This window comes from Balaenoptera physalus (assembly GCF_965194825.1).
Source record: "Balaenoptera physalus genome assembly, chromosome: 1".
Classification (NCBI taxonomy): domain Eukaryota; kingdom Metazoa; phylum Chordata; class Mammalia; order Artiodactyla; family Balaenopteridae; genus Balaenoptera; species Balaenoptera physalus.
In genome coordinates this window covers 184,391,007-184,418,719 of record NC_138882.1, presented here as the reverse complement: position 1 = coordinate 184,418,719, position 27,713 = coordinate 184,391,007, and the positions used below count along the sequence as shown (strand labels likewise).

Sequence of the window (27,713 nt, the reverse complement as noted above, 5' to 3'; positions counted from 1 at the left end):
TTGAAAACTCAGAAATTCACAAAGTTCAAATCAGACTGAAAGGTTTGCATGAGGAAAAGTTGAGAGAAGAGACTGGGCCCAGGAGCCGAGTGCACTGCTTAGTCCTGATGGGCCCCCAGCTGCCTCTGAGACCTGCTCATCCGTGGCCATGGCTCATGGCGCCCCCTGGAGTCGCGCTGCGTGGTGGCCCTGCACCTGCTTTTCTTCTCTCCTCTGCTCAGCAAAGCTCAGAGCCGGAGCCTCCCGAGGAGGAGATCCCAGCCCTTATAGCTCCTTCTCACGGCACAAAATACCTGAGCAGAGCAGGAGGAGCCCATGCGTGCTCCGAGATGCGTGGAGGAAGTAACTGCTCTGAGTGGGGCCCTATCCGGCTGTCCTTCCCTGTTCTCACCACGGCCTTCCAGAAGGGGAGACACTAAAAGGATTCATGATTCTCGAGGGTCAAGAGTAGAAGGCCGTGCAGTGGGGAAAGGGTGCAGGCCCCGCGACCTGCCTTCAGGGCCACACTCAGGCACTGGGCCATCCCACCCTGGCACTGAGGACTGGCTCCATTAGTGGGCGGACTGAGGTGTCAGCCTGGGACCTCAGAGGCTGGGGAAAGCAGTCTTTTGCATGATGGGCAAATGTCACTGCAGGCAGTAACTTCTCGCATTAGGAGAAGCAAAAGCACCAAGTCTCAGGGCAAGCCCGGGTGCAGAAGAAACCTCTGGCTTGGGCTTGGGGCCCTGCTCAGCCCCACCACCTGCCCTGGGGAGAACACACTGGCCCTCCCACCAGCCTCACCCTGAGCAAGAGGGTCTGAAGGTCCTCGCAGTGAGCCCACTGCTCAAAAATGCTGTCCAGGGTCTCGATGTACCAGGAGCCACTCTTGGTATCCCTCCAGGAGACAAAACCTGCCGAAGGAGAAAGGCTGAACTTCATTGGGAAGCTGCCCCTCCCCACGTATGCAGACGGGCCCACCTCCACACTTTGACTGATGTACACAGCCAGCAGCAGCCCACATCTCTGTGCTCTGTCCCATCGTGATCTTATTTCATCCTCACCACTAGCCTGTGACTTTGGTCATGGTTCCCATTTTCCTAACAAGGCAACCAAGGCTCGGAGAAGTCAAGTGACTCTCCCGAGGGATAAGAAAGGAAAGAAACTAACACTTGTCACACCTGCTATGTGCCAGGCACTGTGCTCAGTGGGGGAGCAGCCACCTTGTTAAAATCACCATGACGATCCCTAAGGTACAATGAATATACCCATTTTAAAGATGAGAAGACTGAGGCAGGGCCAGGACGAGGGTGAAGCGAGTGAGGCACACCAACACAAGAATGCATGCCTCCTTACATTTTGCATTCTAGGCACCGTGACTGCCTCGCCCTGAGCTGAGGCTCAGAGAGGTGAAGTAACTTACTCAGGGTCACAAGAGGCAGAACCAAGTCTCACACACAGGTCTTTTCTTCACAACACAGCTGCTTCTAGGGCAGATGGGGGGACCTGCTGGTTGGAAGGACAAGCTCTCACGACCCACTCACTCACCTGGGAAGGTGGAGTAGGACACCAAGATGTCGCTAGGTGTGGGCAAACTAGACACGGCATCCGGCCGGTCGAAGGTGACTGGGCCTTCCTGGAACGGGGTAGCATCTGGCTCAGGGTCGCTGTCAGGGGTCCTGTCTTCAGGGGAAGTGGAGGCCACCTCAAACCCCTGGTCTTTCTGCTCTGCAGGAAACAGAAACAGACAACACTTGCCAGTGAAAACACCCAGACCAGAGCTCCCACTTCTTGGTGCCACCAGCCTGAGAGGCCTGATTTCCTCTGGAGCCAGGGGCCTAGTGCTGGACAAACATGAGCAGGAAACCAGAACAGGAGCTTTACTTTTACTATAACAAGAGTTTTCCACATTCATTAAGTAAAGCTGGGGGTGAGGGCAAGAATGCAGAAATTTTTAAAACAGCTATAAAAATAAGTTACAAGATATACACCCAAAAGAATGGGAACCAGGTGTTCAAGCAAGAACTTGTGAAGCAATGTTCATTACATTATTCACAACAGGCAAAAGCTAGACACCACCCATGTGTCCAGGGACAGATGAATGGATAAACAAAATGTCGTATAAACATCCAATGGAATATTGTTCAGGCTTAAAAAGGAAGGAAGTACTGACACAGAAAACAATGTGGATGGGCCTTGAAAACATGCTAAGTGAAAGAAGCCAGACACCAAAGGCCATAGAATATGATCCCATTTATATGAAATATCCAGAAGAGGCGAATCCAGAGAGAAGAAAGCAGATTAGTTGCCAGGGGCTGGGAATGGAGTGACTGCTAACGAGTATGGAGTTTCTTTTGAGGAAAGATGAAATGTTCTAGAATTAGATGGTGATGATGGTCACACACATTGTGAATGTACTTAATGTCACTGAATTGTACAATTTAAAATAGTTAAAAATGCTAAATTTTATGTCATTAAAAAGTCACACTGGGACTTCCCTAGTGGTGCAGTGGTTGGGAATCCGCCTGCCAATGCAGGGGACATGGGTTCAATCCCTGGTCCGGGAAGATCCCACATGCTGTGGAGCAACTGAGCCCATGCGCCACAACTACTGAGCCCACGGGCCACAACTACTGAAGCCCACGCGCCTAGAGCCCGTGCTCCGCAACAAGAGAAGCCACCGCAATGAGAAGCCCGCACACTGCAACGAAGAGTAGCCCCCGCTCGCCGCAACTAGAGAAAGCCCACGCGCAGCAACAAAGACCCAACACAGCCATAAATTAATTAATTAATTAATTAAAACAGCATATAGATTAAAAAAAAAAAGTCACGTTATACAGCCTTAAAAAGGAAGGAAATTCTGACACATGTTACAACATGGATGAACCCTGAGGACATTATGCTGAATGAAATAAGCCGGTCACAGAAAGACAAATACTGCATGATTCTGCTTACATGAGGTGCCTCGAGTAACCCAATTCATAGAAACAGAAAACAGAATACTGGTTACTAGGGGCTGGAGGAACGGAGAATGGGGATTAGTGCTTAATGGGTACAGAGTTTCAGTTTTGCAAAATGAAAAGAGTTTTGGACATGGATGGTGTGATGGCTGTACAACGTGAACGTACTTAATACCACTCCAGAGCTATACACTTAAAACTGCTTACCATGGTAACTTTTATGTGTATTTTATCACAAAGTTTTTAAATTAGAAAAAATTACCCCCAGAAAGGTCACAGAACAGTATATAACGTATGACCTGTTTGGCATAGATATGATGGATAAATGGACAGGAGAGAAAGAGAAAAGTCTGGAAGGAAACACCAATTGTTAACAGTGGCTCTTCTGAAGAACAAGAATGGGAGTAGGGATGGGCCCAGGACTTTGACTTTTCACCTTTATACACCTCGGAGGACTTTGATTTTGTTTGTTTTTTAATGAGCATGAACTACTTTTTTTTTTTTAATAAATTTATTTATTTTATTTATTTATTTATTGGCTGCTTTGGGTCTTCGTTGCTGCGCACGGGCTTTCTCTAGTTGCAGCGAGCGGGGGCTATTCTTCGTTGCGGTGCATGGCCTTCTCATTGCGGTGGCTTCTCTTGTTGCGGAGCACAGGCTCTAGGCGCGCGGGCTTCAGTAGTTGTGGCACAGGGGCTCAGTAGTTGTGGCTTGCGGGCTGTAGAGCGCAGGCTCAGTAGTTGTGGCACACGGGCTTAGTGGCTCCGCGGCATGTGGGGTCTTCCCAGACCAGGGCTCGAACCCGTGTCCCCTGCACTGGCAGGCGGATTCTTAACCACTGCGCCACCAGGGAAGCCCAGCATGAACTACTTTTGATCTCATGAGTTTACCGACCAATTATTATGTACTTTGATCATTTTGTCCTTGTTGATTTTTTTTAACCATATTTGTGGCTTCTTCCCCAAACACACATTAAATCTCAACATTATGATTCAAAGCAAAACAAAGCCTGGCCATGTTGGCAGCAACCAAAGACAACCATGGCTAATGGTTTGCTGCACCTCCTTCCAATCTTTTGTGTTTTGTTTTCACCTGCTTATTTGCAGGTTCAACTAATCATGCTTTATTCCCTTATCAGGGCATCACGAGGATTTTCCTCAGGTTACGATAAAAGCTTCTTTAAAATCATGGTTTATGACACAGACGGCAGAGACACGTACATACGGAGTACCCCTGGGGTACAGAGCACCAACACAGGCACTGAGGAAGACAGAAAATAAGAAGAAGATGGGGGAATTCCCTGTTGGACCAGTGGTTAGGACTCCGCACTTCCACTGGCGAGGGCCCGGGTTCAATCCCTGGTTGGGGAACTAAGATCTTGCAAGCCAAGCAGCACAGCCAAAAAAAAAAAAGAAAAAGAAGATGGGATCCTGTCTGGGGAGCTAAACACCCAAACTGAAAAAACTCTGCCCTCAATTTACATTGAGACTTGGATTTTTTTAAAAAAAAAACAAAAAAAAAGGACTTCCCTGGCCGTCCAGTGGTTAAGACTCCGTGCTCCCAATGCAGGGAACACGGGTTCGATCCCTGGCTGGGGAACTAAGATCCTGCATGCTGTGCAGAGCGGCCAAATAGATAAAATTAAAAAAAAAAAAAGATATAAAATTGATCTCTTTTATTTTTTTGGTAGGTATACAGTTGAGGCAACTGTCCACTACCTTACAGTGTCCCCTATTAAGACAACCGAGGGGAGAAAAATTGCCATTCTTGGCAATTCTGTCTTATGAATACCAAATAAGGTGGATCTTATGAGCGATTCTACCTCACCCTATCGTGCCTCGGCGGCTGGAAAGCACAAAGCCAATTTTCGGGCCACCTCTAGCAAGCACGCAGAACCTCACAAGATGCACTTCTAGATGCCAAACTTACTGCTCTTCTTTCCTTGCATTTCTATTTCCTCCTTATTTTTTTTTCTCTGTATTTTGTTCAACTACATCACTTGTACTTCCTTAAGTTACCTCAAAAACCCTTTTATGGAAACCAAAGAAGGCATCAAGTCATAAGTAATGGGATCCATGGAGATGTTTACACCCCTGACTCAGTAATTTCCTAAGGAAATAATTCAAGTGAAGCCAAAAGCCCTCAGTACAAAGACATTGGTGGTCATGTGAGCCAAAAATTGGATACCACCAAAATGGCCAACACTAGGGAATGGTTTAGGAAGTGAGTGAGTATCACTACAATGCAAGATTATAAGCCATTTGAACAGTGACAATGGAGACGTGGGGTGATGCTTCAGGGATAAGGTTCAATGAGAAATGCAGACTGTGCCCCTCGGCCAAGATCCAAAGGTAAGAGGCAAAATGAGACTGCCATGTCGGGCTCGTAGGATTCTGGATGTTTCTATTTTTAAAGTTGCCATATTTTCTGTCTTTCCTGTTTTAAAACCCAAACTCCCCCAGAGCAATGGCAGGCCTGGAAAACAGAGGGTTAGGACTCAGGGCAGGACTCGGGCCACACACAGCTCAACCACAGAGCCACTGGGGTGGTGACGCTGCAGGACATGTCCTGGGATGAGTTCCTCCAAAGCAGAGCTCACTGCAGAGTACAAAGTGTTACTTCAGAAAGGAAGCAGCTGAAAAGAGCTTCAGCAAAGACAGGCAGAGGGCTGGGGGGCCCGGGGTTCCGCAGGGGAGGGTTTCTGGAGCAGGCGGTTGTGAGCCAGGCTCCCATGGGAGAAGGGAGAGCAATCCTGGTGGGAGAAGCAGCACCTGTCGGGCAGGTCTCTGGGCAGGAGAGCTGGAGGGTTTGTGTGGCTAGATCCACAGTGGGTAATAGCAAGGAGGGAGGGAGGTCACAGTTCACCCAGGGAAGCTGGGGGCCCATCCACAGGGGACACAGACAGGACAAAGACGGTTCTGGCAACCCCATAATAATAACCCCAACATCTACTGACCGGACTTCCCTGGTGGTCCAGCGGTTAAGACTCTGTGCTTCCACTGCAGGGGGCACGGGTTTGATCCCTGGTCGGGGAACTAAGATCCCATGTGCCGCGCAGTGTGGCCAAAAAATAAATAAATAAGTAAAACCTTAAAAAAAAAAAAAAAATCTATTGACCTCTCACCCCATACAACTAAAGCTCAGAAAACTCGGTAATTTGTCTGTGGTCTCACACCTAATGCGCAGGGGACCAGGGCTCTGTGCCTCTCAACTACCCTGCTGCTTCCCAAGCCTGCCAAGGGGGCCTCTTAGATCTGTGAAAGCTGGACTATGGCATAGCTGTCTCAGGTCACTGCTTCCGGTTGTTTGTTTGGTCGAGATTCTGGAATCTGCCCTAGGTGAAGTCGGACAGGGGAGGGGACCTGAGATGGGAACCTGGGGCTGCCGCTGGGTCTGCCCGGGGAAGCAGGGTGCAGCAGGGGAGGGAGCGCTTCAGTGGGGGATGCCGTAGGAAGGGCCTAAGGAGACGGGCAGGGGGGGAGGGGGGGGGACCAGAGGGGCTGCCTGTGAAAATGGGATGATGGGATCTGAGAGGGGAGGATGGGGGTCAGAGGAAGAAGGGGTCAGACAGGGGATGCTGCCTGTGTCTCCATCCACGTGTCATCCTCCTACAAGTCTGCTGGGAAGGCCTCGCCTATGGGTTATGCATTTAAGCCATTGCTTTCTTCTTAAGGAGGCTCACTGATTCAAAACTCCCTGCAAGGAAGAGTAACATCCCATAAGAATAAATACACAGTGGGAAGACGAGCCATTCCCTCAGCACATAAAAGCCACAACCACTGTCGTACATCATTCTTCCTTTCCAGCTTCTCAGCATGATCTCGAAAGTTCTGGAGGGGTCACCCCAAAATTTAGGCCACTCAGCTCTGGCTGAGTTCATCATGCTAACACTGAAGTTTCACACCAAAGTTACTGACTTTGAAGCACGTTCTTCCACCTTGGTGCCCGCACTACCTCTTAACAAAGGGGCGGATGACATTTAGAAGATTTTTAAATTGTAACAACAGTGAATCTTAAAATAGCAACACAAGAGTCACCAAAATCCAGGGCAGACATTCAGAGACCTGTAAACAACACGACACCCCACCAGACACTGACATTTGGGTATTTCTGTCCTCAGCTGATGGTGGCGCCACCATGTGGCAACAGCGTTAAACACAAGATCCCGCAGCAGGGAGCTAAGCAGAGACCGCCACTCCAAAAGCGGCACCTTAACCACTGCGTTCCAGCTTTGGAATCCTGCTGTTGTCAGTGAATTGTTTGGTTTTGTTTTTAGTGGCAGGAGTCCACATTACTTCAAACCATATTTTTATATGGTTCTATTTCAAATTCAAACAATTAGAATGCACATAAGATGGAAGCATACTGTGGGCTTTGTGCCAGGCTGGGGACCCAGCTGCAGGGCAGATGGGATTGGCTCTGCCCTCAGAGACCTGACCAGGGGACGAGGCCATCTGAATGCAAGGTGAAAGTGCTAAGACAAGGGAAGAACGGGGGCTGCAGGAGCACAACAGCCGGCGCGAACCCTGACTTTGTGCAAGGAACGAGGTGTTCAGGGAAGGCTTCCTGGAAGCGGTGACAATAAGCTGTAACCAGAAGGATGGATGATTAAGAGTTGGCCAGGAGACAAGGCAGAGGAATGGCACATAGAAAGCCTGAGGAGTAAGCCAGACCCTGGTGTCCTGGGAAGGCTGAGCAGCGCTGGGGTGGGCACAGCATGCCAGTCGGGGGAGGCGAAGAGTTCGGGGCCAGATCAAGGGCCCAGCAGCCCCACTAAGGAGTCCAAAGAGTAAAACCACAAAGATCCTCCTTCGCTGCTGAGAATGGACAGTGGGGTGGGCCCTGGCCCAGAAGACCGGCTAACTATCTTCCCCAGAAAGCTGGCACCCCAGCTCACCCTTCAGTCTGTTTTTCCTTTGATTCACAGGAGAAAGAGGGACCATGCACTTCTGAGTAAGAATATCACTTGACCACACATTCTGGATCATAAGAAGAAAGACAAGTTACAAAGGATTTCAACCCAAGAACAGCAGCCTCTCCATCCACCTGTCATCATCACTCTGAGGTAACTGCACTGGTGACAGGGGTGGGGCTCTTATGTGACACTGAGTCCTCTGGGGTCAGCAGGAGGAGGGAGGCCAGGTTTCCAGTTAGGAAAATGAACCAGGCAATGTGTTAAGTGTGTTAAGAGACACACTAGGGACTTCCCTGGTGGCGCAGTGGTTAAGAATCTGCCTGCCAATGCAGGGGATACAGGTTCGTGCCCTGGTCCAGGAAGATCCCACATGCCGCAGAGCAACTAAAGCCTGTGCACCCCAACTACTGAGCCTGCGCTCTAGAGCCTGTGAGCCACAGCTACTGAGCCCGCGCGCCACAACTACTGAAGCCCGCGTGCCTAGAGCCCGTGCTCTGCAACAAGAGAAGCCACAGCAATGAGAAGCCTGCGCACCGCAACGAAGAGTAGCCCCCTCTCGCCGCAACTAGAGAAACCCCACGCACAGCAACAAAGACCCAACGCAGCCAAAAATAAATAAACAAATAAATAAATAATAAATTAATTTTTTTAAAAAAAGAGCCACACTGCTTAGTATGTGAGAGATAGTAACAGTAAGAGCTAGGCTCTGCTACTACCCCTATTTGCCAAGACTTCTAGAGATTAACTGGCCCGTGGCTGTGCAGGGAGCAGCTAACCCAGGATTTAACCCAGTGTTCTCCATCACTCATGGCCAAGTTATAGGCCTGGGTCATGATAGTGACTTAACACAGTTCCAGTCAAATTATAAGTTCCGGGGGACAGAGACCCCACCTCTGCATCTCTACAGTCTGGTGTATACAGCAGGCGGTCAATAAACTTACTGGATGAATCATACGACCAGAGCCTGCCCTCCTAGACAATCTCTCCCATGACTCCCCCGCCAATGTGGAATAGTATGGGACAAATCACCGTGTGCAGAAGAATATGCCTCAGGTGCCCACGTTACAGGTCACTGGCGTGCACACTTGGCATGCAAGCCGACAGCTCTACGGTATAACAATGCCCGCTTCTCTGGCAGATCAGGCCAAGGGACAAGGAAGTGATATGCCTTTCAGACATCCCTGCCCCTGGAGATGCCATCATGTCCCATAGTCCAGGACACATAATGGTGTTCTCTCTTCCCTCTTTTTTTATTTTATAAGAAAACCAGGTAACGTTGAAGTAGGGCTCAGGTTTAAAATCAGGACATATAGCAAAACTACAAACAATCTAAATAATCCTTAAAAATTACTGAATCCCCAGGACCTAAGCCTTTGGGAATTCCAGTAGTTAATTCAGCAATGGCCTCCCTTTCTCTGCGAAAGGGGGAAGGGAGTCTGGTTGATGGAGGTCAGGGGAATGATGATAAGGAAAATGAAAGAGGTTTTCTCTCTCCTCTGCGTTGTTTGTTTTTGCCAAGTCTCTGGGGTTGAAGAGGCCACAGCTGAATGATCCCCTGATGCTATGGCACTGCGAGACGGAAGACGCAAACCTCTAAAGGCTGGACAGAGCTGAAGCTACTCCAGCTAGACGGAGGTGCCACATTCGGACAGCAGTGACCATGTTTGGGACGCCCCCGGCTGCCTGGATCAACCCCCGGGACATCGAGAGGAGCGACGGAGAAGGGAGTAGGCGGCGGCTGCTTCCCCACTAGACTCACAGGGGCAGGGAGGCTGAGGACCGGCCTACCTCCGCCACAGGCCTGGATGAAGAAGAGCTTGGGCTTCCCTCCCAAGCTGGGGCAGCCGGTTCCGTTGAAGATGTTCACAATTTTCTCGACAGACACGGGATATCCATCCATGCCATAAACAGCACCCGGGAACTGGAGGTGGCTGGCCTAGAAAACCATGAATCCTGGTGACAAACCCAAGAAGTCAGGGTAGGAATCCAACAGCCTGTTCAGAGGCTTTGTGGGGGCCAAGCATTTAGAAGGCCCCACCCAGGGGCACAAGGCTGAGTTACAGCAGGTTGGTTCCGGGCGGCCCCTGGTCCACCTCTACTCCAGGGGTCTGAAACTCACATGCCTATAAGCACCAGATAGCCTAACTCGAGGACACTGGGCAGCTACCTCCAGATCGGCTGCTCTCAAAGTGTGGTCCCTGAAGCAGCAACATCAACATCACCTGGGAACCTGTAAGACACACAAATTCCTGGGCCCCACCCAGACTTCCTAAATCAGAATCCCTTGTAGTGGGACCAACCATCTGGTCCTTCAGGCACCTCTCTTGCAGCGAAATGTTGAGAACTACTATTCTAGACGAATTCTTCTCAAACTTTATGTGCACGGGGATCTCGTTAAGGTGCAGGCTCTGAATGAGAGTCTGCATTCTCAAGAGCTGCCAGGTGATGCCCAGGATGCCAGTCTAGGGGCCACACTGTGAATGAAAGAACCAAATGGGCAGCCCCTGCCCTGCCAAAGGCCAGAGTTTTGCTCCATGAGGATGCTGGCCTGATAAGGTCAGACCTTTGTGGCTTTTCAAGAGAAGCCGGAAATCCTGATTTTTTGTGCTAAAGTTGCCAGTTTTGAAAACACTGTGCAACCCATAGGGGTTGTTACCTCTGTTCTGTCCAGCCCCTCAACTCAAAAGTTGGGGAAACTGAGGCCCAGGAAGGGGGAGGGGCGTGGCCACAATGACCCAGCACATTAGTGGCCAAGCCCAGAGTGGGTCCCAGTGTCCCAACTCCCAGCCAGCAGCAAACGGCCTGGAAAAACACCAAGCAGGACCGAGGCAGGAACTGGGAGCTCTTATGAGCTGAGCCCAGCTCTGAACAAAATCCAGCTTGTCTTTTCCTGCCTCTCCCAGACAGCTTCTCCCAGGGACACCGTGCCACCCAGGAGGCGCATCAACTCCTCAGAGGGCAAATGGCTCCCGAGAAAACAACGGGAGGTGGACAGGGTCCCGCGGCTCTTCCCACAGGGCCAGGGTGTCTTGGACACAGGAAAGGACGGGGCTCGGCACAGCCTCTCAGGGCAGCCTTCCCAGGCACCTGCCCAAGGAGGTGAGGCCGCCTACCTGACAGCCATGAGAGAGGATGACCACCACGCAGCAGTCCAGAGCACTGTGGTCCCGCCGCGCCAGCTCCCCCAAAGCCTGGACCATTTGCTACAAGAGAGGGCTGAAGGTGAGCCAGACCGCTGACGGATCAGGTCCTTGTCCTGGGCCTGCCCCCTGCTCCCAGGGCCAATAGTGAAGTAATGACAGTCACAGCAATCACAATAGCCACCATCCTTGGGGAAGAGATGCTGGGCTAGGCACTCTTTATTTACTCCTACAATGACCCTAGGAGGTGAGCATGGTTCTCGCTGTCTAGACAAAGAAGCTAAGGCTTGGGAGTCACACAGGTAGTGGGAGAGCCAGTCCTCAACCCGGGTCTCTGAGTCTGAAGCTTGCACTGGTAACCACTGAACCATACTGCCTCTCATGGTCCTACGGACCGAAGGGCTTGTCTTGGGGAGTCATATGTTTCCAGGGTCCCTCGCTGGACACTACCCCGCCCGCCCCCAATCTCTCTCTGTGCACAGGGACCATACCTTGGCAGTCAGGTTACACTTCACCTCCACCACGAAATGCAGCAAGTGGAAGCGTTGCTGCATCCTCTCACAGTCAATATTGGAGCCCGTGCGGGTCTTGAGCCCCGACTCGTGGCAGAAGTTCACATTGTTGATAATGAGGCAGTGTCCACAGGGGTCTGCGTTCAGGACGTATGCCTGCCCAAGCACAGGGACCAATGTAAACCGGGGTCTCGGTGCACTCCTCGGGAGAGAAGGCGACCCCCTGGGTTTCACTCATGGGGTAGACAGTCTGGAGAGATGGGACAGAGCATGCAGTCTGCCTCCCTCTGAAGGAGGGGTCTGGGATCTACACCCAGCATTCCAGACTGCGAAGCAGACTAGGGTGCGCACTAGCTGTGTGACAGACGAACAGCTAAACTTGGGACCAAAGATTAGCTCCCATCGCAGTATTCAGGGATGGGAGCTGCTAGCTTAGAAATCCAACTCCCCTAGACATTCATCCCAAAAGGACCTGGAGGTCGCCCAGTCCAGGGGAGCACCTGAGAACCGTGTGGTCAGCTCTACCAGCAGACTCTCGCCCGGGCCACCCTCGGAGAGTCTGAGGCCACTTCCTCCAGAGGTTCAACGTTTCCCTAGTAATTCTCTCTCACAGCAGCCTGTTCTTTTCGTTTATGGTACTTAACAGTATTTATACTTATATATTTCTTTGTGTGACTAGCCTCTGCTAGGCTGATGGCTCCATGAGGGCTAGAAACTCGAGTGGTCTGTTCCCAGGTATCCTAGCACGAAGCCCAGGGCTGACACACAGGAGTCACACGATAAATGCTGTGACTAAGACAGAGAGTAACTTGGTCTGGGGTGGCTGCTGCAGCCGATTCTGATGCCCACCCCTCGTTAGATCTAAACTTCACAGACGAGGAAAGAGCAGGGCTAGACAATCTGCTGCAGGAAGAGCTGTACCAGGGCCAGGGTGCTGTAGGGGGCCTGGGACTGGGACCCTCTCTCCAGCTGGGCTGAGTTCCCTGGGCTCCTGACACGGCTGCAGGAAGGATCTGGGAAGTGGAGAGCAGAAGAACCCAAAGCCAACACAACTGGCCCCAAATCACATGAAGACTCACCAAGTCGGCATTTCCCTTGGCTCTGTCCTGAGCACCTGGAGAGAGAGAAAGGAAAACTTGAATGTCGGGGTCCAACAGGGGAAGGGCAAGGGACACTGTGAGGACAGCTCCCACAGAAACACAGAGGAGCAGGAACTCAGGAACCCTCAGGAACTGCTGGTGGGAGCCAAGCGGCACAGCCACCTTGGAGAACTCTTTAGAAGTTTCCAATAAAGTTAAACACACACCTACTCTCTGACCAGCAACTCCACTCCCAGGTACATACCCAAGAGAAATGAGCACAATGGGCACAAAAAGACTTGCCCGTGAATGATCACCGAAGACTTATTCATAATCCCCAAACCAGAAACAACCCAAACGTCCATCAACAAGTTGATGGGGAGACTTCCCTGGTGGTCCAGTGAGTAAGACTCCATACTACCAATGCAGGGGGCCTGGGTTCAATCCCTGTTCGGGGAAGTAGATACTGCATGCATGCCACAACTAAGAAGTCCACATGCCGCAACTGAGAAGCCTGCATGCCACAACTAAGAAGTCCACATGCCGCAACTGAGAAGCCTGCATGCCACAACTAAAGATCCCGCATGCCACAACGAAGATCCTGTGTGCCACAACTAAGACCCGGCACAGCCAAAATTAATTAATTAATTAATTAATTAATTAATTAAAAATGATAAGTAAGTACTAGGGATGTAATGTACAACATGATAAAGATGATTAATGCTGCTGTATGTCACAAATAAAAGTTGTTAAAAGACTAAAAAATAAAAAAACAAGTTGATGGGTAAGCAGACTGTGATACAGCCATACAAAGGGATACCACAGAGCCTAAAAAGGAATGAGTTACATGCAACACCATGGATAACCGCAAAAACACCAGGCCAAGTAAAAAAAAGCCAGCAGAGTATATATGGTGTGATTCCATTTATGTGAAATTCTAGAACAGAAAGACATAAGGAAGCTCCAGGTCTGCTCCCTCTCTGTGGAATCCATGGAGCCAGCACACAGTAGGTCCTCAGGAAGTAGTTGAAGAATGAATAAATAAGTAAAGATGGTCATTTTTCCTTCAGTATCAAAAGAGTTTTCATTTCAACTAGCAAGAAGTCAACTGGTCACCAGCCTACAAGGTTACGGGACTTTTTCTTTTTTAAACAAATAGAACACATCGACCATCTCCAAGTCACACTGGAGACTATTCTCATGATCCAACTATGGTGCCATTCATTGCTCAGAGCGGGCCTGGACCTTGTTGGGAACTATTCTTTTGCCATGACTGCTGAGCCCGTGTGCCACAGCTACTGAAGCCTGTGTGCCTAGAGCCTGTGCTCCGCAACAAGAGAAGCCACTGCCAGAAAAAGTCATGCCAGAAATGCATTTACATTCCATCTTTTAAATTAGAAATGGTTTTACCTAGCCTGAAGACTCCTATTAGACCACAGACTTAATTCTTTAACAACTGCTCATTTCCAAAATTCCACTGCACCCCAAAAATATACCATTATCTACAACTGAAAAATGTATTCATTTCCTGAATTAGCAGTAATGATCCCTAAAGTGAGAGAGTAACATCATCAAAATGGCAGAATAAGAGTTTTCTACCACCTTCCCCCTCCCAAAGAACACCAATTTTCACAATCACCCATGGACAAGAGTGCCTTTGTGGAAGTCCAGGAGTCCAGCAGAGAAGTTCCAGTACACCATTGGTGCAAAAATCCAATTATATAGGACACATTGAAGAGTAAAGACTGGAGGAGGTTACGCCTTCTTCAAATGCAAAGACAGCGACATAAGACTTTGAGGAACATGAAAAATCAAGGAAATAAGATACCACCAAAAGAATACAGTAGTTTTCCACAGTAACTGACCCCAAAGAAATGGAAATCTATGATTTGCCCAATAAAGAATTCAAAATTGTTGTTTTAAGGAAGCTCAGTGAGCTATAAGAAAAGACAGAAAGACAATTCAACAAAATCAGGAAACCTATACACAAACAAAATGAGGAGTTTAACAGAGAGATGGAAATCTTAAACACACACACACACACACACACAGAAACTGTGGCACAGAAAAATACAATGAATGAAATGAACTATGCAATAGAAAGCATCAACATCAGACGTGACCAAGCAGAAGAAAGAACCTGTGTAGAAGACAAGTCATTTGAAATTACCCATTCAGAAGAGGACATAGAAAAAACAATGAAAAAGAACGAAGTAAGCCTATGTATATAAAGCCTGTAGGATATCATTCAAAGAAACAATCTATGCATTATTGGAGTCTCAGAAGAAGAGAGGGACAAAGGGGCAGAAAGCTTATTTAAAGAAATAATGGCTTAGAACTTCCCAAATATGGGGAGGGATTTGGAAATCCAAGTTCAAGAAGCTCACAGATCCCCAAACAATTTCAACCCAAAAAGATCTTCTCCAAGACACATTACAATGAAACTGTCTAAAATCAAAGACAAAGAGAGAATTTTTAAAGCAGCAAAAGAAAAAAATTCCTCACATACGAGGGAACCACCTAACAGCTATCAGCAGACTTCTCAGCAGAAACCTTGCCGGCAAGAAGAGAATGGGATGACATATGCAATGTGCTCAAAGAAAAAAAATTGCCAGCCAAGAATACTTTACCCAGCCAAGCTGTCCTTCAGAAATGGAAAGACTTTTCCAGGCAAACAAAAGCTGAGGGAGTTCATCACTGCTAGACCTGCCTTACAAGAAATGCAGAAAGAAACTCTTCAGGATGAAATGAAACATGCTAATTAGTAACATGGAAACACATGAAAATATAGAACGCACTGGTACATAGTCAAAATCAGATACTCTAATACTGTGGTGGTGGAGTGTTAATCACTTAACTCTAGTATAAATGTTAAAGGACAAAAATATTATATATAACTATTGCTATAATAATTTTTAATGAATACACAATATAAAAGATATAAATTGTGACATCAAAAACATAAAATTGGAATCGACAGATTCAATGCAACCCCTATCAAAATCCCAACAACATTTTTCACAGAAATAGAAAAAAATCCTAAAATTTATATGGAACCACAAAAGACCCCAAATAGCTAAAGCAATCTTGAGAAAAAAGAGCAAAGCTGGAGGTATCACATTCCCTGATTTAAAATTATACTACAAAGCTACAGTAATCAAAACAGCATGAAAAAAAAAACAAAACAGCATGGTATTGACAGAAAAACACACAGATCAATGGACCAGAACTGAGAGCCCAGAAATAAACCCACATATATATGGACAATTAATTTATGACAAAGGAGCAAAGAACATACAATTGAGAAAGGAGAGTCTCCTCAATAAATAGTGTTGGGAAAACTGGATATGCACATGCAAAAGAATAAAATTGGACCCCTACCTTACACCATTCACAAAAATCACTCAAAATGGATTAAAGACTTAAATGTGAGACCTGAAACCATAAAACTCCTTGAAGAAAACACAAGACCTTAACACTGGTCTTGGCAACGACTTTTTGGGATATGACACCAAAAGTACAAGCAACAAAAGCAAAAATCAACAAGTGGAACTACATCAAACTACAAAGCTTCTACACAGCAGAAGAAAAAATCAACAAAATGAAAAGGCAACCTACAAAAGGGGAGAAAATATTTGCAAACCGTATATCTGATAAGGACCGATATCCAAAATATATTAAAAACTCATATAACTCAATAGCAAAAGACCCAAATAATCCAGTTTAAAAATAGGCAGAGGAACTGAATAAATGGCCAACAGGTACATGAAAGTTGCTCAACATCACTAATCAGAGAAATGCACATCAAAACCACAATGAGGGCTTCCCTGGTGGCGCAGTGGTTGAGAATCTGCCTGCCAATGCAGGGGACACGGGTTCGAGCCCTGGTCTGGGAAGATCCCACATGCCGTGGAGCAACTAGGCCCGTGAGCCACAACTACTGAGCCTGCGCATCTGGAGCCTGTGCTCCGCAACAAGAGAGGCCACGATAGTGAGAGGCCCGCGCACCACGATGAAGAGTGGCCCCCGCTTGCCGCAACTGGAGAAAGCCCTCGCACAGAAACGAAGACCCAACACAGCCAAAAATAAATAAATAAATAAATAATAATTAAGAACGCAACTTTAAAAAAAAAAACCACAATGAGATATACCTCATACCTATTAGAATGGCTATTATTAAAAAGACAAGAGATAACAAATGTTGGCAAGGATGTGGAGAAAAGGGAACCCTTGTGCACTGTTAGTGGAAATGTATATTGGTACAGCCACTATGGAAAACAGTATGGAGGTTCCTCAGAAAATCAAAAATAGTAATACTATATGATCCAGCAATTCCACTTCTGGGTATATATCCAAAATAAATGAAACCAGGATCTTGAAAAGCTATCTGCACCCTCATGTTCACTGCAGCATTATTCACAATAGGCAAGACATGGAAACAACCCAAGTGTCCATGGAAGGATGAATGGATAAAAAATGTGGTATATATACAATGGAATATTACTAGGCCACAAAAAAGAAGGAAATTCTGCCTCTTGTGATAACATGGATGGACCCTGAGGGCATTATGCTAAATGAAATAAGTCAAACAGAGAAAGACAAATACTATATGATCTCACTTACATGTGGAATCTAAAAAAGCCAAACTCATAGAATCAGAGAGTAGAATGGTGGTGGCTAGGGGCTGGGGAAATGGGGAGATGTTGGCCAAAGGTACCAACTTCCAATTTTAAGATGAATACATTCTGAAGATCTAATGTAGAGCATAATGACTATATTTAACAGTACTGTATTACATAGTTGGAAGTTGCTAAGCAAGTAAATCTTAAATGTTCTCATGACACATACACAAAAAGTGTTAATTATGTGAGTTAATGGGTGTGTTAAGTAGCCTTATCGTGGTAATCGTTCCATAATATATCCATGTATCAAATCATCACCTTAAGCTTACACAATGTTATACGTCAATTATATCTAAATAAAGCTTGAAAAAATTTTTTTACTTTTTACTTGAAAAAAGAGGGGGACTTCCCTGGCAGTCCAGTGGTTAAGACTCCACGCTTCCACTGCAGGGGGCAGGGGTTCAATCCCTGGTCGGGGAACTAAGATCCCGCGTGCTGCATGGCGTGGCCAAAAAAAAAAAAAAGTAAAAAGTAAAAAAAAATTAAAATAAATAAAAAATAAAATAGAAATAAATAAAAATTTTTAAAAGGTACACAAAGCAAAATGGTTGCTCTTGAGAGGTCCATAGGCTACCGGGGCATGTAGAAGGAGTAAACGGACAAAGGTACCAAAAGAAAGAGGTAGGGAAGGCTCCAGGCAGCGGTCACAGCACTAACAAAGGCAGGGAGGGGTACGAGAGCATGGCACGCTTGGGGACCCTCACGGAGGACGCATGGTCAGATGTACCATGCGTGAAAGCCGTTTTTCCTGAAATGACAGCTCCCGTGGCGACAAGAGGCACACACGGACAAGTGTGTGTGCAAAAGAATCAGTCATAGCCTGAGCGTCACTGGGCATGTGCCCATGTCTCCAGCACAAAGAGAAGGGGGGAAGCACATCCTCTCTGCTGCCCAGGGGAAGGAGGGAGGGGCAGATGTCCTAGCGCTGGCCCTTGGCAACTCAGAAATCACAGAAGGAAGCCAACCAGCCTGAGTGCTCACCCGAGGCAAGGCCCCGTGTGAAGTCCTTTCCAAGAATGGCTTCACTGACTCCTCGGAGCAGGCCTTGCGGCTGCGAAGAACTGTCATTTATCCCCAGCTGCCAGAGGGGAACCGGAGACTCAGAGAGCTTGACTGTTAATAGAAGGTGAACACAGTCACCAGCTCCACGGTGAAGGGGCCAGGAGACCAGGTAGGGCTAAAAAGCCAACTTTCAAGAAAGTTTTAGCCCAGGTAAGTAGGTAGAGAAGGCCAACATGATGGCCAATTTTATGTTTATGTGTCAGCTTGACTGGACTACAGGATGCCCAGATATTTGCTTAAACATTATTTCTGGGTGTGTCTGGGAGGATGTTTCTGGATGAGATGAGCATTTCAATCTCCAGAATGAGTAAACAGATCGCCCTCCCCACGGTGGGTGGGCACCATCCAATCCGTTGAGGGCCTGAATGGAACAAAAAGGTGGAGGAAGGGAGAAGTCACTCACTCTCTGCCTGACTTTGAGCTGGCCATGGGTCTTCCGCCCCCAGACTGGAATGTACATCATCAGCTCTCTGGTTCTCAGGCTTCTGGACTTGGACCAGAAATACACCGTGGGCTTTCCTGGGTCTCTAGGAGAGCAGACTGTGGACCTTTCAGCCTCCACAATCACGTGAGCCAAGTCCTTATAATAAATCTCTTTATACATCCCTATATCTATATTCTGCTTCTCTGGAGAACCCTGACTCATGCAGCCGCCAACAGCTCTCCCAGCCCGCCCCCTGCAGGCGGTCCTGGCTGAGACAAGCAGTGACAAACAAGGCATCATGTCCAAAACTAAGAAAGTTAATTCCATTCTGAAGGAAAAGGCATTTCCCACCGAACATCAAAAGACAAAGCCACCCACTCTGGTAAGTCCCCCAAAGCACTGTATTCAATTTCTTTGAGGCACTAACCACAGCGGTGATTTAAAGACCCAGCTATGCAGGCATGGATTGAATGTCTGACCCTCCCATGTGAAGGCATGGACTCTGCAGCTTTGTTTAATGCTGCGGCCCCAACACCAAGCTGACGCCTAGGTCTCAGCAAGTACTCAGTAAATATCTGAGCGAACTAATGAGTAAATGGCACAAAAACAGGGACAAGAAAGAGGATGAGAGAATTAGTTCTTTATGGGGCAGTAGACGGAGTGGATCTGGACTTTGGAGCCAGAGTCCCTGGGCTCAAATCCCTACTCTACCACTTACCAGCTGCGTGACATTGGACAAGTTATTCAGTCTCGGGGGCTCTACGGTTCCCATCTGTATTATGGGATAAGAGGAGCAACTACCAACCTCATAGGGCTGCGGTGATGATGCCTCAGTTCATTAGTACATGTGAGGTACATAAAACCCGACACATTTGACAGCTTAAGAAAAGTGAGCTTAGCTATGATTATTATTAACACTCATACTCCAGAGCAGTACGTATATACAACCCCCGCACTCTTGACATTTTAAGCCAGATTATTCCTTGTTTGGGGTTCTGTCCTGTGCATTGTAGGATGTTTAGCATCATCACTGGCCTCTACACTAGATGCCAACAGCACTCACCCACCCTCAGTCGTAACAACCAAGTATGTCTCTAGACATTGCCAAATGTCTCTTGGGGGGAGGGGAGATCGCCCCCCTGCCTTGAGAAACCTTGACCTAGGGCACACTTTCCCATATTAACTTATTAAAGGCTCTGAGAAGTCCAGCTGGTGGCCTTAATCCTACTCATCCACTGGTATGACTACAGAACTCTTCCTTTGTGGGTCACCGTGAAACCTACCTTGGGAAACATTCCTGTGCAGTACTTAGGAGCCTCCGGCCCAGCACCTAAAAGGGACATCCTTCAGCAGATCATGCGTAGATGGGGCAGTCGCTCTATTAAGCCAGGAGACCAAGGCCCAAGTCCTAGCTCTGACCTTGAACTTGCTTTGTGACTGAGTTGTTCTCAGAGCCCAGCTTCCTCCCCTGTAAATGGGGCGTGATAACAGAGGAGCTTGCCCTGTCTACCACTGCACAGAGTTGTTCTGATGACCTGAAAAAGCACTGTGTATCAATATATACATTTTAAAGTGATCTTATTATTGTTATTATCATTTACCCTTCAGATTTAAGCTCCCACTGGGAAAAAATATTCACAACAAACAGGAAATAAAATAACGCACACAAGACCAGGAAGCTTTAAGTCAAGACTGTTGGCCCTAAATGACTCAAACTGACATTTCCCCGAACAAGATAGCAACAGTTGGACTTTGTATTTTGCCTCCCTCCCTAATGGTGGAATAATAATGCACATGAACAATTCCAGAACTGGTCTTCTTCCCCAGACCCTCAGTATGTATGTTGTTTCTCTGCGTTAATGAGTCATCCAAAATCATGCAGTTATTCAGCACAGAAAACAGATACCACTTTTTGCCCATCACATAGGAAAAAATGTTAATACTCATTGTTGGCAAGAGTGTGTGAAAAAGGTCTCCTTCATTCACGGTTGGTGTGATTATAAAATAGCATGTTTTTGAAGTCCAAGTTGGCAGCATCTATCAGATGGGAACATGTACACTTTAACCCAGCAATTCCATTTCTAGAAACGTATCCCCAGTCGGAGATAGATGAACATGCAAGGCCACTGCAGAAACAACACAAATGTCCATTAACAGAGGGTGGATAAATGAAATACAGCACAAAGTACATGTGAGACCATACAGTGGAGCAGACAGTGGGGAAGCCTGGACTGCAGTCCTGTTTCCACATCTCACTCATTATGTGATTTGGGGCAAGTCATTTCTCAACCTGTCACTCACTTTGCTCAACAGTAAACTGGGGAGTTCCCTGGTGGTCCAGTGCTAGGACTCTGCACTTTCACTGCCGTGGCCTGGGTTCAATCCCTGGTGGGGGAACTAAGATCCTGCAAGCCGAGTGACGCGGCCAAAAAACATAAACAAAACAAAACAAAACAAACAGTAAACTGGGAAAACTGTAGCACCTACCTTACAAGAGAGTTGGTAAGATTAAATTAAATCATTTATTGAGGGGACTTCCCTGGTGGCGCAGTGGTTAAGAATCCGCCTGCCAATGCAGGCGACACAGGATCAAACCCTGGTCCGGGAAGATCCCACATGCTGCGGAGCAACTAAGCCCGTGCGCCACAACTACTCAGCCTGCGCTCTAGAGCCCGCGAACCACAACTACTGAGCCCAAGTGCCACAACTACTGAAGCCCGCACGCCTAGAGTCCGTGCTCCCCAACACAGAGAAGCCACCGCAATGAGAAGCCCGAGCACCGCAACGAAGAGTAGTCCCCGCCCGCCACAACTAGAGAAAGCCCACGTGCAGCAACGAAGACCCAACACAGCCAAAAATAAATAAATAAATAAATATAATAAATCATTTATTGAGCACTCCAAACAGTGCCTTGCAAAAAGTAAGCACTCAGTAAGGTTAACCATTACTACTATTATTATTATTAGCATCCATGCAATGGCCCACTAGGCATCCATGAAAAAGGATGTGCTGGATCTCCATGTGCTGCCATGGAAACGAAGTCCTAACAAAAAACCACATGTCTATCAACAAGAGATGGTTAAATAAATTGTGGATGATTCAGAATAAGAACTACCTTGTAATGAAAAAGAACTAACTACTGATATGCACAACCACATGAATGAATTTCACAAACATGATGGCAAGAGAAGCCAGACTCAAAGAGTACATAGGATTTCATTTATATTGAAGTTTAAGGACAAGCAAAAGGGATCTATGACAATGGAGCTCAGAATAGTGATTCCCTTGGATGGGGTAAGAGTGGGAATAGACTGGAAAGAGGTACAAGAGAGTGTTATAGGACACCAGAATGTTCTATGTCTGTTTTTTGTTTTGTTTTGTTTAAATTCCTTAAGTAGAAAATACAATTTTTTTAATTTTATTTTATTTTTTTAATACAGCAGGTTCTTATTAGTTATCTATTTTACACATATTAGTGTATATATGTCAATCCCAATCTCCCAATTCATCTCACCACCACAACCCCCCACCACCCCCATAGAATGTTCTATGTCTTCATGATCTGGGGTTTGGTTATCTGTGTGTACACATAGGTAAAAATCATCCAGCTGCACTCTTTGGATTTCTGCATTTTACCGGATGCAGCTTTGTGACCTTGGGTGATGATTTAACCTCCCTGAGCCTCAGTTTCCCGTGCCTTGCAGGGTTGTTGTGAGGGAAGGAGGTAAGGGTCTGTACGGTGCCTGCTTGGGGCAGACTCTTAACAGGCAGCTGCCTCCCTCCTGCCCCAGGCCTGGGCTAGTCCACACTACCCACCTGGACCCAAAGGCAAATCCTAAACAACAGCTTGATCTGGAAATACTGATCAACACCTGCAACATCCAAAACAGACTTCAACACGGGCTTTTCAGAGCAGGGGCTCTCCTGAAGACCTACCAGAACAGTCCACCCATCCCCTACGAGTACTCAGAAAGACAACACCAAAATTAAATTAAACCTCACCCTACCCAGCTGTACCACTGGTCACTCCTCAATGACCGCTCAGTACACCTACCCACCACCCACTCTTGGTACTCACGGATTTCACTGAATCCTCCAGAACCAACGTCCACTGGCCTGGGTGCCTCTGGTCTGAGAACCTCGGGCCTGAGCTTGGCTGGCCAGAGCTCCTCAGGCCCCAGCACCACTGGAGCGAGTTTTCCTTGGCTCGGCTGCGATGGATCCTGCTTCGCCACTCTCAGCTCCTCTGGTTTGAGGCTCACTGGTCCGAGCACCACAGGCTTCAGGTCCAGGGGTCTGATGGCCTCTGGATCCTGCTTTGCTGCTTGTCTACTGGTTCTCAGTAATGAAGCCAGCGTGTCCTGGCCTGTGTCCTCTAAGCAGGAGATGAACAAAGGAAGGGCCTGACTCCCTCGGGTCTCTAGATCTATGATCAGCTGCCTGGCCTGATCTCGCCGAGACCCAGAGCCTGCCCGCTGTTTGGAAAGAAAGACATGGCACTATTATCCACGTGCCTTCCTGTGAATCTCACCCTGTCCCCCCATTCCCCATCTACCTAAGTCTAAACAATCAGGCACCTCTGCAAACATTGAGCCTGTAGTTGCACTGAGCGTGTGCCACCTGCCAGTCTTTATCTCTTCAATCAGTACGTTGGAGGTGTCTGCGGTGGGCCCAGCACTGTGCCAAGTGCTGAAAATGCAGCAGCAAAGCGTCGCAGTCTTCAGGGACCAAACGTCTAGCGGGGGATGTGGACAGACACATCAACGACACAGCAAAGAGAGAAGTGCCAGAAGGGAAAGGACATGGGGCTGGAAGGGTACAGGGGCACTCAACTCAGCCTTGGGGCATCAGGGAAGCCTCCAGGAGGGGCTATCTTAGCTGAGACCCCAGGGAACATTAGGAAGTGAGTAGTGAATTCAGAGAAATGAGACACATAAGGGGGGAGACAGAGAGAGGAGACCTCTGCACCATTGTGTCAAGAAAGCTGTGGAAGCCACTGAAGAGTTTTAAGAAGGGAGTGACGGGGACTTTCCTGGTGCGCCAGTGGCTAAGGCTCTGTGCTCCCAACGCAGGGGGCCCAGGTTCGATCTCTGGTCAGGGAACTAGATCCCACATGCCACAACTAGGAGTTTGCATGTTGCAACTAAAAGTTCCCGCAAGCCGCAATGAAGATCCGAAGTGACAAAACTAAGACCCGGCGCAGCCAAATAAATAAACAAATAAAAAGAAGGGAGTGACAGAGTCAGATGCCTTTTTAAAAATCATCCTGGGACTTCCCTGGTGGTGCAGTGGTTAAGAATCCGCCTGCCCGTGCAGGGGACACAGGTTCAATCCCTGGTCCAGGAAGATTCCACATGTTGCGGAGCAACTAAGCCCAAGTGCCACAACTACTGAGCCTGCGCTCTAGAGCCCACGAGCAACAACTACTGAGCCCGCGTGCCACAACTACTGAAGCCCGCGTGCCTAGAGCCCATGCTCCGCAACAAGAGAAGCCACCGCAATGAGAAACCCATGCACTGCAATGAAGAGTAGCCCCCGCTCGCCGCAACTAGAGAAAGCCCGCGCGCAGCAACAAAGACCTGTCACAGACAAAAATAAATAAATAAATGTATTAAAAAATTAAAAATAAATAAATATTAAAAATTTAAAAATCATCCTGGGGGCAGGGTGGACCATGGCAGGGAGTGGGCCATAGCCAAGTCAGGTGGTGGCAGAGACTTTGCAGCTGGAATGGAGAAAAGCGAGAGGACATACCAGAGAAAGAAGGAGTGGAAATTGACAAGACTTGGGCATTGATTGGGTGGACTGTGAAGTTGCAGGAATGGTCCAGGTTGACAGGTGTCAGGATGGTGGTACCAGACAAAGAGGCGGGGATCTGGTTATCTGCTGGTTGTCCTTTGAGGCCCAGCTCTGGGCAAGTTCCACAGGGATAAGACACCACCCTGTCCTCAAATATCCTACAGCAGCATGGTCCAAGAGAACTTTCCATGATAATGGAAATGTTCTTTATCTGTGCTGTCCAATATGGCAGCCATCAGCCACATGTGGCTACTGAGAACTTGGGTTATATGACTGAGGAGCTGCATTTTTTGTTCAGTTTTAATTACTTCATATTTACATTTAAATAGCCACATGTGGTTAATGGCTCCTATATTGAATAGCACAGACCTATAGTATCATTGAGAAGGTAATTCTCACTAGCAAAATTAGCTGCATGCCTACTTCTCTGCAAGTAAATGGTGGTGTTTTGGTTTCTCTCAACATTTACTGAACACTCACAGACACTGTGCTAAATGCATCATTTCATTTAGTCCTCCTCAACAACCTTAAGGGGTTAAATTACAATTATCCCCACCTTATGGATGAGAGAAACTGAGTCTAAGAAAGGTGCTGCAACTTGCTAATATGTAACAAAGCCAGTATGACAGCCCAGATCCACGTGGTTCCGCCATACTAGGGGTGGCAAAATGGTGGCCCATTGTTCATAAGACATTCTCTAAAAATTGCGAATTTGTTGCTAACTTTTTTTTAACTTTTGGGTTTATTTTATTTATTTATTTATTTATTTATGGCTGTGTTGGGTCTTCGTTTCTGTGCGAGGGCTTTCTCTAGTTGTGGCAAGTGGGGGCCACTCTTCATCGCAGTGCGCGGGCCTCTCATTATCGCGGCCGAACTTTTTTTTTTTTTATATTGGAGTACAGTTGATTAACAATGTTGTGTTAGTTTCAGGTGTACAGCAAAGTGATTCTGCTATACATATACAAGTAGCTATTCTTTTTCAAATTCTTTTCCCCTTTAGGTTATTACAGAATATTGAGAAGAGTTCCCTGTGCTATTTTTGCTAACATTTAAAATCAGGGAACTCGACATCAAAATCAAGATTTCCAGCTTCTCAGGAATTCCCTGGTGGTCCAGTGATTAAGACTCCGCGCTTTCACTGCCAAGGGCCTGGGTTTGATCCCTGATCAGGGAACTAAGATTCCACAAGCCACACCGCGCAGGCAAAAACCAAAAACAAAAAAACCCTAACCTGGCAACACTGGGCCAGCATTCTGGTATGACCATACTCATCTGGAGCTGGGGGGCAGGGCAGAGGCTGCCCGCTCTAGTGCCCACCCATTGGGCCTCCAAGGACATTCGAGTTTATGACTCCTGTGAATGTACCTGATGGCACGGGTATGGCCTCAAGTCATTTCCACTCCTCAGTACACAGCAGATGCTTATAAGACTTCTTTTAATATTATTATTCATTGGCAATTTTCCATATGATATTTATCCTATTAAAGACTTCCTCACTGGATCAGGCCAAGTTCCTGGATGATGCAGAAACTGGCCTGCAAGCAGCCCACAGGGCACTGTGCAAGGGCCTCTAGGAAGCCACACGCTCCCACTGTATCTTGTGGTAAAAAATACCTCCTGTTCCCTCCTGACCTCACAGGCCTGTGGTGGGAGTCAAATAAGACAAAGACATGACAGTGCTTTTAAAGAGAACCTCAAATGTTTGACTTTATTATTCTCTTCATTACCTGCAGTTGGCCCCTCATCTCCAAACCCCTTACAAAACATAATCGTTAACTCATGAGGGGCTGGCCAAGGAGGACACGGCACAGCCAGCTACCATATGATGTGCCCTCACTCTGTGCCTGAGACTTTACTGTTTCACACCCGTTATCTCTTTTAGCCCTCAGGGCAATAATGCTGTTGTCCCCACTTCACAGCCCAGGACACTGCGGATCGAAAAGGATACAGTGTCAGGCAGTCTGACCTCCCAAGTGGGTTTCCTGAACCTCCACGTTAGAGGAGGAAAAAACAGTACACCGCTGCAGCAGCTAACGGTGTACTCTGATGGTGCAGGGCGTGGAATCGCTTTAGCAAGCCCTCGAAAAGGTGTTTGGGGTTGTTCGGTTCCTCTGGGCAATTTAGTGAGCTCGACGCCCTGCGGGAAAACGGGGTTCCCTGACAATGGTTCCCCAAAGGGAGCGGGTACTGCGTGGCACAGACGCGAGAGGAGAGGGCGGGAGCTCGGCCATTAAGTCATGGTGTGGCTTCAGCAACCCTCTCCGCGCGGCCTCGCTGTCCCCATCTGTGACCTGAAGTGTGCACGACGCGGGAATCTGGGGGCGCCGGCTGGGGGTGGGGTGGGGGCCGCACCTGGATGTCCTCGATCATGTCGGGGGTGAAGAGCTCGCGATTCAGCAGAGCGTCCCAGAGGGCGGCCACCTGCAGCTCACCGACCAGCCGCACCCGGCACCGCCGGAGGAGCCGCCGGTCCGCCTCGTCCATGTCGGGCAGACGGCAGAGGCCCCAGCCGCCTCTGACCGCTTCCGGGTTTCGGCCGCCGAGCCCCGCCCCCTCCCCAGGACCTGCCCCGGGACCTGCCACCGCGTTTCGCCCCGCCCCCATCTCACCACGCCCCTGGGTCCCGCCCACAGACACCGCCCTCGAAACCCATCCCCGCGTTACTGCACCGCCCCCAGGCCCCGCCACCTCACTACCTCTAGCCCATTCGGCTCCGTCCTCGCGCCCTGCCGCGCCCGCAGGGCACGACCCGCTCCCAGGACACACTCGCGAATCTCCGTCACGGGCCCCTGCCGGAATTGATTGCTACTTCGCTTTCGCAGAGACTCGGAGTGGTTTACTCTTCTAGTAAGAGAGACTGTCATGCCTGGAGCCATGGTCTGTCCCGCCCCATTCGACCCCCTCCCGGGCATGATTCCCCTCTAGCCCCCTGCCCTGCCCCCAGTGAAACCATAAGTGTCCGCCCCGTGCCCAGATATCCTGGTTTACTTTGCCAAACTTGTCTCATACAACCAAGCCCACCTTATAGGTCTCCCATTCCCCTCTTCCCTCCTTCCCACCCTAGCACCTCCCACAAAGAAAATAACCGGCAGAAATCTTGTCCTCTGAACAATCAGTTTGTACGGCTCATTTCCTCGTTTCAAAAATTGCTCCTGGGCTTC

At 48.1% G+C, this 27,713-nt stretch overlaps 1 protein-coding gene across 10 annotated transcripts in view; it reads right to left on the bottom strand.

The window, feature by feature from the left end:
- CASP9 (caspase 9) overlaps positions 1 to 27,106 on the bottom strand; it is a 30,182-nt gene extending 3,076 nt beyond the window's left edge. For 3 of the 10 annotated variants that reach the window (XR_014251831.1, XM_082417343.1, XM_082417346.1), the window contains exons 1-8: positions 26,905 to 27,105; positions 22,832 to 23,228; positions 12,586 to 12,620; positions 11,486 to 11,662; positions 10,968 to 11,057; positions 9,643 to 9,790; positions 1,528 to 1,707; positions 784 to 893 (exon numbers count right to left, since the gene is read on the bottom strand). Coding sequence is in view for 9 of the 10 variants with exons in the window: in XM_082417343.1 (XP_082273469.1) it covers positions 784 to 893; positions 1,528 to 1,707; positions 9,643 to 9,790; positions 10,968 to 11,057; positions 11,486 to 11,662; positions 12,586 to 12,620; positions 22,832 to 23,228; positions 26,905 to 27,036 (1,269 nt within the window). In the remaining variant the exon portion in view is untranslated. Of the gene's footprint in view, positions 1 to 783; positions 894 to 1,527; positions 1,708 to 9,613; positions 9,791 to 10,967; positions 11,058 to 11,485; positions 11,663 to 12,585; positions 12,621 to 22,831; positions 23,229 to 26,904 lie in introns of all 10 variants that reach the window. The other 7 variants (XM_082417350.1, XM_082417349.1, XM_082417345.1 and 4 more) reach the window with 6 other exon arrangements.
- Between the last annotated feature and the right edge of the window lie 607 nt (positions 27,107 to 27,713).